This window comes from Otolemur garnettii, unplaced genomic scaffold, assembly GCF_000181295.1.
Source record: "Otolemur garnettii isolate 467f Iridium unplaced genomic scaffold, OtoGar3 scaffold00310, whole genome shotgun sequence".
In the NCBI taxonomy this organism is placed as follows: Eukaryota; Metazoa; Chordata; class Mammalia; order Primates; family Galagidae; genus Otolemur; species Otolemur garnettii.
This window is the reverse complement of record NW_003852705.1, coordinates 269,090-281,413: the sequence shown is the minus strand read 5'-3', so window position 1 is coordinate 281,413 and position 12,324 is coordinate 269,090. Positions and strand designations below refer to the sequence as shown.

Below are 12,324 nucleotides of genomic sequence, written 5' to 3'. Positions count from 1 at the left end.
TCATTGTTGTTTGGCGGGCCCGGGCTGGATTCGAACCCGCCACCTTAGGTGTATGTGACTGGCGCCTTAGCCACTTGAGCCACAGGCGCCAAGCCCCATGGCTGAATTCTAATGACTCATTACTTCTATGGATTACTTTATTTTCCTTGAATTAACACCAGATTGTATTTTATCCCCTTTTTATGGTTTTGGATGTGCTTGCATGCTTTTTGCATCTCCTGGAGTTCCCTGTTTCCTTTTTCTTTCACTTGTCTTCATTCCCCTAAGTTCCTGCATCCCATTCAGTCCATTGCACGGGATTTTTCTAGTGACTTCAGTCTATTTCCTTGGTTTTCATGCTAATGTTCAAATCAAGTTTTGTGTTCTATTCTGGGTAGCATAATTCATTGAGATACATGTATTAATACTAGAATGTGTCTGGAAGACAGAGTGGTAAGCGGGGACTGAAAATCATGGTGTCCTCGAAATGGATGAAGTCACTAGGTGTGTTAGCTTGGAAAGGAGAAGGTTAAAAAGGAATAAAGTCTATAAAATCATTATTCAGAAGAGCATTATTGTTCCTGAGATGAGAAATTATAAGAAGGCCGATATCAAGTGAGTACAAGAAGATTCTGAGAATTAGTCAAATGGACAGCTTCAAGAGTAGTGATTTCAGTATATGCAAAGGCTGAATGAGCACTTGTAAGAAGTAAGGTTATGGTATTGGGGTTGGTGCTGTGTGCTGGTTTGACTGCAGATCTTGAACGTCCCTACTAAGACATGATTTTTTACCAAAGCATGGTGGTGACTGCTAATTTGCCCTCAGTTTGTTCCTCAGAGGATCAGAGCCCACCAAGGCCAAGGCCACCAGAAGTTTTTGAAGCCTAAGGAAAACACAAAATTATCTCTTACTGTATAGTAGCATTTTTGTGAGAGGAGCAGCTGCAGGTTGGCACTGTCAGCGAAATGAGTCAGATGCAGCGCAGACGTTTATTCTCCCTCAGCAGCCTCCTCATTTCTCAAGCACCCACGTGGTTTTCTACCTGCTCTTCTTTCCGTGGCACTAGAAATTTTGTGTTTTGTTTTGAAGAACATCAGTTTCTCATTTCCTACAAATCTTGCCTGCTTCTACTTGCAACTCTCACTATTACTATTCCTAGGCACTTGCTACTTTGCCAGCCTTCTCTTGAAACCTCTTCCTTCCCTTTCCAATAAGGATAGGCCCATAGCTCTGTGACTGAGCCCTTTGGTTACAAGGCCCTTTTCTTTGGCTTCTGTAGCATTGCCTTGATGCTTCTTTTAGGACATTACTGGATTTTATTTTGTTTCCTTAGTGCATAGGAACCTTCTGAATTATTTTATTTTATTTTATTTTAGACAGGGTCTTACTATGATGCTCAGGCAAGTCTCAAACTCCTGGATTCAAGTAATTCTCCCTAAACCTCCCAAGTCCTTCTGATATTTTTATTATCATTATTTTATTATGTTGAGACAGAGTCTCATTCTGTCACCCTGGGTTGAGTGCCACAGCAACCTCAGTCTCTTGGGCTCAAGTGATCTTCTTGCCTCAGCCTCCCAAGTAGCTGGGACTACAGGTGCCTGCCACAATACCCGGCTATTTTTGTTTTTAGAGATACAATCTTGCTCTTGCTCAGGCTGGGCTTGCACTCATGAGCTCAGACAATCCACCTACCTTGGCCTCTCAGAGTGCTAAGATTACAGGCGTGAGTTACCAGGCCTGGCCTCTGATATTACTTTAAAACCTAGTATGGAGGTATCAGAAAAGTTTCAATGTGCTTATCTTTGTTTTGCCGTCTGAAGACTGTTTTCTAAATTGTTTTGTCAAGAGGGTAGAAATTGGCTGATATTCCTATAAGTTTGGTTAAAAGATGGAATAAAAGATTTCATGAATCCATTTTGATTTGATTCTTTTTCACCTTTGTGTTGCCCCATTCTGAATCATGTTTCTTCTTTTCCACTGAGAATGTGCCGACTTCCCAGCTCCTTTCCTCCATGGTTTCCTGTCTTCTTGGGCTGTTCTCTCTTGGTGTGCCACCTCTTTCCTGTTTGGGAGGGCTTTGGAAATGAATGCCGTTAACTGTTGAAACTCCAAAGTTGAGAATGTATCTGTTGCTCACTTTGTGTGTATGTTTTTACTCCCTGGTGGTCACTGTCACTAGAATCCTGCAATGATAAGTCGAAGTTGAAAGGCCCCTTATCTGGTCAAGGCAGTGAAGGCAGCACACCCAGCTCTCTGTACATGGAGTATGGTAAGTGAGTACTAGGAAGGCCAGGGCTAAAATTTGTATCTTTTCTCTGCTCTCCCCTTGTGCCTGCTAAGCTCTGAGCATTGGGGTTCATCTCAACTCTGTGGAGGGCACACACAGTACAGTCTCACCCGCCCATTTGTCATTTTCAACCCCTGTGCTAGAAATCACACCTCCCTGCCATTTCTCTTATTCCTCGCTGACTTAGGGGTCCCACCTTGTCTTATGCTTTGGGTGTCACCACCATGTGTCAGTTGATCCAGATGGAATGTCTCTTTGAGTGGGTGAGAGGGACCTTGGAAAGAGACCTTGGAACATCTGGACTTAATTACCAGAAGACAAGCTCTACGTGCAAATCAGGCACAGGATGAAGCCATGTGTGCCCTTTTCCGACTCTCAGTACTGGGTTTAAACAACTTAATTATTTTTTTCTTTTTGGTGGGGTAGGAGGGAGAGTAAGTTGTCTTTAAATTTAGATGGTAAAAGGTTTGTCTCTAGGCTCCCTCCATTTAGTCCACCTTTCTCCAACCAACAGGCTTATTGATTTGGGATTCTAAGAGTCTAAGTAATTCCTTTTTTAGAAGGTGGACATCTTCTTTTCAACCTTTAATTCCTAGTTACCAGGGAAGACTTGGGAACGTCTTTAGTGTTAAAATCTTCAGACTCCTCAAAGAAGCTTGGCTGATACAGATTCACATTTCAAATCAAAGCTTTTTACATCCATGTTACATTTCCCCACAGAGGGTGGTCAGTACCTATGCTCAGGAGAAGGGATGTTCCGAAGACCATCAGAAGGACAGTCACTCATCAGCTACCTCTCTGAGCAAGACTTTGGCAGCTGTGCAGACCTGGAAAAGGTGAGGAATCTAAGGGGCTGAAGAGCTAATGAGTTGAGTGATCTGGCCTGAGGGTCTGTAGCACCATTTGTTGTAATGAAATTTGGGGTACACAGCAGTGACATGAGTACTGTGCAGTAAAGATAGGTTTGCTGTCTTTAGGTGATAGAAAAGTGATTTCTGTTTCCGAGGAACTCTTTAGGGAATGTGTGCTCCTTGTCAAGTCTAAAATATTATCGACTTTATCTTAAAAGCCCACCAGGGCAGAGAAATCTTCAATTTTTTCCATATGATTGTGTTCTCTTGACCTTGGAACTTAGGTAAATACTATTTCCAGAACCAATATCTATACTTTGGTCAAAGGCTTAGATATGTAATAAATAACATCTGTGTAACATTTCATAGTTTACAAAGCTATAATTTTATCCTGAGACATATCCTATATAGGTATATGACTTTGGGAAAGAGTCTGATTAAAATCCTGGGCCTCGGCTCAGCGCCTGTGGCTCAAGCGGCTAAGGTGCCAGCCACATACACCTAAGGTGGCGGGTTCGAATCCCCAGCCTGGGCCTGCCAAACAACAATGATGATGGCTGCAACCAAAAAATGGCCAGGCGTTGTGGCGGGCGCCTGTGGTCCCAGCTACTTGGGAGGCTGAGGCAGGAGACTCGCTTGAGCCCAGGAGTTGGTGGTTGCTGTGAGCCGTGAGGCCACAGCACTCTACCCAGGGCGACAGCTTGAGGCTCCGTCTCAAAAAAAAAAAAAAAAATCCTGGGCCTCTTTTTTGTATAGAAAGCAGGGCACGAAGGGACCGGCATGGCCAGGTAAGAGAGCAAAGAGAATCTTGAACAAGTTTTCTGGCCATTAGCTTTCCTTATAGTAAAAATGTATATTTTCCCTGGGTGTCTTCAATAAAAGTGGTACATATTTTAGAAGCTCCATTTTCTAACCTTATCATCGATGACCCCTTGCCAAGCAACTTTTGCTGCTCTCCTTCCTGCAGGAGAATGCCCACTTCAGCATCTCAGAGTCCTTGATTGCTGCCATTGAGCTGATGAAATGCAATATGATGAGCCAGTGCCTAGAAGAGGAGGAGATGGAGGAGGAAGACAGTGATAGAGAAATCCAAGAACTGAAGCAGAAGATCCGCCTTCGACGCCAGGAGATCCGAACCAAGAATATGTTCCCCATATACCAGGACACTGAGCATGGAAGTGAGTGAAGCCCATGAACAATTCTGTTCCCGCATTCTTAAGGTTTCAGGATAAGACTTGGTGCCTTGTGGGTTTTCTTTTTGGTTTTCATTTGGGATGTTATACCCTTTAAAGCAAGGGTTCCACTGCTGTCAGGGAGATAATTCTATGTTTTTCTACTTTTTTTTCTACCATTCTAGGAATATTTATCCTAGAGTTCATCTGTTTCCTACATCAAAAATAGTTCCTTTTCAAAATAAGTTTCTTTTTTATTTTCTTTTTGAGATAGAGTCTTGCTATGTTGCTTAGGCTGGGTTTTTTTGTTTTGTTTTGGTTTGGTTTTGAGACAGAGTCTTACTTTGTCACCCTCAGTAAAGCACTGTCGTGTCATACCTGACAGCAACCTCAATCTCCTGGGCTCAAGCGATCCTCTCACTTCAGCCTCCTGAGTAGCTGGAACTACAAGCAGCTGCCACAACCCCTAGCTATTTTTTTGTGATGGGGTCTTGCTCTTTTTTTCAGGCTGGTCTCAAACTCGAGTTCAGGCAATCTACCCACCTTGGCCTTCCAGAGTGCTGGGATTAGAGGTGTGTGCCACCTTGCCCAGCTTGGCTGGTTTTCACTTCCTGGGCACAGGTTACCATGCCCGCCTCCAAAATAGGTTTCTAATATGAGGGGAACTAAGAACACTGGTCCAGATTTGCTTTCCAGATATAGTACTTTCCGTTTACTTAAAACTTTCTAAAGGGATAAACCAGCAAGAAGTGCTAGTTTCTATTCCAACATGTCACTTGCAGCCAAGGCTGTCTTTCTTTTTGTTGAAATCATACAAGGTCAAAACATAAAAAATTAAAAGAAATCAGGCTCGGCGCCTGTGGCTCAAGTGGCTAAGGCGCCAGCCACATACACCTAAGGTGGCGGGTTTGAATCCAGCCTGGGCCTGCCAAACAACAATGATGGCTGCAACCGAAAAAAAAAAAAATAGCCAGGCGTTGTGGCTGGTGCCTGTGGTCCCAGCTACTTGGGAGGCAGAGGCAGGAGACTCGCTTGAGCCCAGGAGTTGGAGGTTGCTGTGAGCTATGCCACGGCACTCTACCCAGGGGGACAGCTTGAGGCTCTGTCTCAAAAAAAAAAAAAGAAAGAAAGAAATCATACAAGGCCCCCCTTTTTTTTCATTTGTTTATTTATTTATCATAATCCAGACATCAAGGGTACCAGGACCCTTTTATTGTGATACCACTTTCTGTTTTCTTTATTACTTTTTCTTTTTTAACACAACAGGCTGTCGAGTCACCTCCAGCAGCTCCCAATTCAGTTCACGTGATTCAGCACAGTTTTCTGATTCTGGCTCTGCTGATGAGGTTGATGAATTTGAAATCCAAGGTAAGAAATGACACTCTATTAGTTTTCATTACCTGTTTTTTTCAATTTAGAATCATAGCTGAGAAGCTTTTCCTAAGTAAAAGATTTTCATTATGGTCCATTATAGATCATTGTCAGCTGTGGTATGGGACACCCTGTCTGGCTAAAATGAAAATCCCTTTAAAGTTTAAGCAGAAAAGAACAGGAAGTGGTTCAAGTGGAATGGGCTGGCTGTTGAAGTCCTCAATGGTATCTTTTTCTTGGGTTCTCACTCTGATTCTTCCTTCTAGCTCCTAGGGTTGGCCTATACCACATGAAATTAGATTCCTATTCTCTTATTCAATTTTTACACATATTTTCCAGATCTCCAGGAGATCTTTCTTTGTTCTCCTTAATGTAGCTGATTTCTGTCCATGACAATAATAGTCACTTAAAACTCCATTTTTTTCTTTGTATGTGGTTTTTCAACAATTCTTCAGTTCCTTGCTGCTGGCTGGGTGTCCTACAATCAGTTCTGACACTAACTACTTGGAGTTTAGCACAGATCCCAGGGTTTAAAGGCTGAATCCTGTAAGATTACTTCACTTCAGATGCCAGAGACAAGTCGATTCACCAGGCTACCTGCACTTTTGTTCACCTGGTTACAGATTCAGGGGTTCCCATGACCCCCTTGCTACTAGGTTAAGTAATACACTAGAATGACACAGAATTTAGGAAAATGATATATTTATAGTTTATTATAAACAAATAGCCACATGAAGAGGTATGTAGGGCAAGGTCCTGAAGTGTCCCAAGCACAGAAACCTCTGGTCCTGTGGAGTCAAGACTTTACACTCCTAGTACATTGATAAGTTCACCAACTGGGAAGCTCCCCCAAACCTCATTCCAAGTTTTTAATTGAAATTTTATTATGGAAGTCTGCTTGATTAAGTTATTGGTCATTGGTAATTAAACTCAATCATCAGCCTTTCTCCCCTCCTTGGAGATGAAGGGGGAGGGAAAGTTCAAATCTTTTAATTATGTGATTGGTTTTTGTGGTGACCAGTTCCCATTCTGAAGCTATCTAGGGGCTTGCTAAGAGCCACCCTATTAACATATACTAAAGTATGTTTGAAAGGGGGCTCCTTTTAAATAATAAAGGACATTGCTATGATTCAAGGTATTCTAAGAGTTTTAGGATCTCTGTGCCAGGAACCAGGAACGAAGATCAAATATGTATTATTAATTATACCATAGTCTATGATTGACTTCAAGTTTCTTCTAATTAGAAGAAAGTAAAAGAGTTCTGCCCTCTCTCTCAGGATCAGTAATCAGAATTTCATGAGGGTAAATTCAGAACATTCTGCTTTACTGGGTGTGGAACAATCCACTTGACTATTAAACCTTTTTTCCTAAAGCTAAGTAGGGAGCCAGGGGAAGCAGTTCAGTCTGAGAGGAACCTGCCTATGGATGACAAAGTACACCCTGTTGGAAATGTTGATGCTATTGTGTGCCCCAAAGAGATGTTTAATCAACTATTTTTCTAGTCAGTTCAGAGCAGAAACCCTTATAGACAGGGTTTCTTAAATTTAAAGATTTAAGACAGGGTTTTCTTAACCTCTAAGCTAGGTGATTCTTTGTTGTGAGGGACTGTGGTGTACACCACAGTACACTCATCACAGTGAGTGCCTACCTGCAGATGTAACTTCCTAAAAGCCTTTTGTTAAATCAAAATCAAGTTCTGATTCCAGGAACATGGGGTACAGAACTGTCATTGTCATCAGTTTACTTCCTGTCAGCATTCTAAAGGGCCCCCTTTTACAATCGTTATTGCACAGATGGTAGCGAAGGATCTAACCTGACTCACATGTCAAAGAATGGACTCTCAGTGTCGATGGCCTCCATGTTCTCAGGTAGCCTGTGTTGGAAGCGTGGATGTGCTCACACATGCATGTATGTAAATATTAGAGGAGTTATTTTGTATCAAGTGATCATTTAATACCTGTCAAGGTATAGGACTTTGAACTAAATGGAAAAAACTGGACATAAGCAATTTAGATATTCACATATTCTTCCTCATATGACCCCAACAGTCTTCTTCATTAAGTTTGTTGATTCTTCCCTGCAGTTATAATTTTAGATTAAGTGGTCATTGTGATTGATAGAGGCCCTGGACCGTTTAGGAAGGAGTGGTCATGAAGAATTTTAGTTCGAACCTATACCTAAGCTACTGCTACACATTCAGATAGCAAAAGTAGGATAGAATGGTATAAAGCTTAGTGTCTCTTTTGAATTTGTAGAGCCAACTTTCAGAAAGCTATCTTTGCTTGATACTTCATATAGAATTAGGATTTACTGCCATATGTTTGTCCTTAGTAATCACTTTATGATCTAAATAAGTAGGCTTTCTGTAGATGTAGTTAACTAAAAGAAACTAGCAGTTTCATACTCAAAATGGCTTTAAACATGTAAATAGGTCTAGTGAGGTGCCTCATACCTCCCATCCTAGCACTCTAGGAAGCCAAGACAGGAGGATCATGTGAGCTCAGGAGTTTAATACCAGCCTGAGCAAAAGTAAGACTCCATCTCTACTAAAAATAGAAAAACAACCAGGCATTGTGGTAGACACCTGTTGTCCCAGCTATAAAGGAGACTGAAGCAGGAGGATTGCTTGAACGTAGGTGTTGGAGGTTGCCCTGAGCTGGACTGATGCCATGGCACTCTAGCCTGTAGCCTGGGTGACCAAGTGAGGCTCTGTCTGAAAAAAAAAACAACAGCACAACCAAAACTCAGAACTTTTTATTAAACAATTATGATGTTAACATTGTCAAACACTAGAATTTGAAATAATTACATAAGATTAGATTTAAAGCAATAAAGACAAATATTACATTTTCTTACTCAGTGAAGAAGTTGATCTCTTGGAGGTAGAGAGTAGAATGGTATTTGCTAAACCCTGGGAAGGGTATGGGGGCAGGGCGGGGTGAAGTGAGATTAGTTAATGAGTACAAACATATAGTTAGAAGGAATAAATTGCCATGTTCATTAGCATAATAGGGTGGCTATAGTTAACAATGTATATTTCAAAATAGCTAAAAGGTTTTGTAGTGTTTCCAACATAAAGAATTTGGTAGGGCGGCACCTGTGGCTCAGTGGGTAGGGTGCGAGCCCCATATACTGAGGGTAGCAGGTTCAAACCCAGCCCCGGCCAAATTGCAACAACAACAACAAAAAAAAATAACCGGGCATTGTTGTGGGTGCCTGTAGTCCCAGCTACTCGGAAGGCTGAGGCGAGAGAATCGCCTAAGCCCAAGAGCTAGAGGTTGCTGTGAGCTGTGTGACGCCACAGCACTCTACTGAGGGCGATAAAGTGAGATTCTGTCCTTTGGCAAAGCATCAGAAATAACCTTTTTTTTTTTTTTAAAGTCACAAAGTCTCACTTTATCGCCCTTGGTAGAATGCCATGGTGTCATAGCTCATAGCAACCTCCAACTCCCGGGCTTAGGCAATTCTCTTGCCTCGGGCTCCTAAGTAGCTGGGACTACAGGTGCCCACCACAATGCCTGGCTATTTTTTGTTGTTGTTGTTGAAGTTTGGCTGGGGCTGGGTTCTAACCTACCACCCTCAGTATATGAGGCCATTGCCTTACCCACTGAGCCACAGGTGCTGCCCCCATCATCTATTCTTTTTTTTTAATGCTGTCCTTCAGAAATAATACTTTTAAAGCAATTTTACTATGGTAAAATTTTATGTACTATAATTTCCCCACTTCAAGTATATAACTCTATGATTTTTAATAAATTTACCAAGTTTTATACCCATCACCACAATTTATTTCCAGAACATTTTCATCACCCCAGTAAGATCCTTTCTGCCCATTCACAGCTAATTCCTATTCATACCCCTATCCCTAGTCAATGACCAATGTATTGTATAGATTAGTCTTTTCTGGACAATTCATATAAATGGAGTGAATAATAATATGTGATACATGATCTTTTGTATCTGGCTTCTTTCACTTCATCTATTTCTTTTTCTTTTGAGACAGCCTCAAGCTATTCCTCTGGGTAGAGTGCTGTGGTGCTGTGGCATCACAGCTCACAGCAACCTCCAACTCCTGGGCTCAAGCGAGTCTCCTGCCTCTGCCTCCCAAGTAGCTGAGACCCCAGGCACCCGCCACAACTCCTGGCTGTTTTTTTGGTTGCAGCCATCATTGTTGTTTGGCGAACCCGGGCTGGATTCGAACCTGCCACTTTAGGTGTATGTGGCTGGCACCTTAGCTACTTCAGCTACAGGCGCTGAGCTGACTTCATCTATTTCTACTGATGGTTTCTGTTAAATTGGTTTGAGACTATTCATAAGCTCCCAGCCCCAAGTGGTCTTTTCAGCTTCTTTGGTTTTAGGGTTTTGTTATGCTTGTTTTTGTCTTTTTTGTTGTTGTTTCCCTCTTCATCCTCTTCTGTTACATCTTCATCACTTCTTTATCTTCATGTATTCTTCTAGAGTTCCAGTCTTCTGCATATGTGTATCTAGTTAAGGTGCAATCAAGAGAAGACAGAAACCACACAGTAATTTGAATAGGAAAAGCTTAATATAAAAAATTAGTAACGATAATGGGAGATTCGTGTAATGGGAGATTGACTCATAAGCAGTAAAGAGAACTCTAAAGAATACAGGAAGAGCAGGTAAGAGATAGAACATTTAGGGAAGGACCAAATGTAAAAGGGCCACATCCCTATGGCTGAGACCTAGACCTTCTGGCTTACTGGATGGTGGAGGTTCTCTGAAATGCAGAGCTGCCCCAAGGTAGTACACATACCAGAGGACACTATCCAGGAGGACACGTCATGTCAATGACTCTTGCCAGGAAGCCATTCTTTGGGAAGCTGGGGAAGGCTGCCCCCAGGGAGGTGGTTTGCCTCAGGACTCACAGAGTACTGGGGAAAGCAGTTGATGCGGAGGTGCTAAAGAGAACCTATGGCTCTCACTGGAAAAAAGCTCCCACAGGAAGCTCTCCCAGAGGGTACCAAAGATTGCTGTTATGAGGGTTACCACTCCTGGCTATCTGCTGCAAAGCTGCCCAAGGCATGCTTTGCCAGGGAAATTCTCATGCACTGCAGGAGTCAGCTGATAAAGCATACCAGAACAGCAGCTCTTTCAGCATCCCTCCAGTGCCCTCTACTGACAAGAGCTTAACATCGTGCCTCCTGGCAAAGGAGAAACATTTAAGGGTCCAGCTCCATTATCACAGAGCAAGCAAAAATAAGTAAGGGCAGATTTGGAGCTGAAAGGAAATAAACTGATAGATGGCATAATATACTATAAAGAAGAAAGAAAATTACATTTTCTGGCAAGTTTTAAAATTTTATCCAATTTTAGGTAATCAGTTGTTTCTTCGTCTCTCCCTACTTTTTAATCAATTTTTTTCTCTCTTTATTTTTATTTATTTATTTATTTTTTATTTTTTGAGACAGAGTCTCACTTTGTCACCCTCAGTAGAGTATTATGGCATCATAGCTCACAGCAACCTCAAACAGTTGGGCTCAAGTGATTCTCTTGCCTAAGCCTCCTAAATAGCTGGGACTACAAGGCACCTGCCACAACGCCTGGCTATTTTCAGAGATGGGTCTCACTCTTAATTATGCTGGCCTCGAACCTGTGAGCTCAGGGCAGTCCACCCACCTCGGTCTCCCAGAGGGCTAGGATTACAGGTGTGAGCCACTACGCCTGGCTTTTTTCCCCTCTTTTTAAAACAAGAATAATTATGGTTCTCCTTTGTAAAGTATTTCTCCTGAGCTAGCTATTACAGAAAATTCATTGGAGTTGGATTCCAAGATGTGTTTGGTATCACCTCATTTGCTAGAAGGAAAACAGGATGGGAACCAACATCAGACTAGCCAGTAAAGTCTGAGGCTGAATCTTCTTGTGCTTCATTTATTTTACTTAAAAATTTTCATATTTTGCTAAGGTACCTAAATTGTAACCAGTTCTTTCCCGATCACCTAATACCAGTGTCTAGACATGGAGCAAATTCTTCTCCTCATTATATGTCATATTTTTGTTTGTCTTTATAACTTTTTTCAATCAGTATTAATAGCCTTAGCATTAAAAGCACTTGAAATCAGTTCTCTTGGAAAATATATATTTGTTTTGTTAACAAAAATCAATAAAAAGTTTCATAACTATGCTTAATTCCACTTGGAGGGTTAGTTTGTCAGACTTCTTTCTGAAGTGCTGTCACTTGGGATACATTTGATCTATCCATTTGAATGGATAGATTCCTCTTCTCTCTTTACTCCTTAGTTATCTGTCTTTGACCTTGGTCTGCTTTTACTCAGATCCTCAGCTAATATTCCCACCATGTCAACTTAGTCATCTGCTTGAGCTGACCAAAGAGTTAACAACAAGATACAGTATAGGCCTGCTATCCATACAGCCTTGGGGTACTTGTCCAGTGTCAGGTGTCATGTCCCTTTTGGAATCAAGTGCTACCTCTTTCCATCCACTCCTGGAGGTAGGACCTTTCCTCTAAAGCAGCAGTTCTCAACCTGTGGGTCGCAACCCACAGGAACTGTATTAAAGGGCCGCAGCATTAGGAAGGTTGAGAACCACTGCTCTAAAGCCATGTGCTCCTCAGCACTCTTGGAAGTATTCATGATTAGCTAGGAAGTACCTGCATGTACCTCTGACCTCTTTGTACCTCTGCTG

The 12,324-nt window shown here is 42.0% G+C and overlaps 1 protein-coding gene across 5 annotated transcripts in view; it reads left to right on the top strand.

The window, feature by feature from the left end:
• The window catches only part of RUBCN (RUN and cysteine rich domain containing beclin 1 interacting protein), a 94,511-nt gene that overhangs the window by 71,881 nt on the left and 10,306 nt on the right, over window positions 1–12,324 (top strand). For 3 of the 5 annotated variants that reach the window (XM_023509019.1, XM_023509017.1, XM_023509016.1), the window contains exons 8-11: window positions 2,160–2,249; window positions 2,988–3,103; window positions 4,086–4,296; window positions 5,557–5,658. In XM_023509019.1, coding sequence (XP_023364787.1) covers window positions 2,160–2,249; window positions 2,988–3,103; window positions 4,086–4,296; window positions 5,557–5,658 — 519 coding nt within the window. Of the gene's footprint in view, window positions 1–2,159; window positions 2,250–2,987; window positions 3,104–4,085; window positions 4,297–5,556; window positions 5,659–7,454; window positions 7,530–12,324 lie in introns of all 5 variants that reach the window. The other 2 variants (XM_023509020.1, XM_023509018.1) reach the window with 2 other exon arrangements.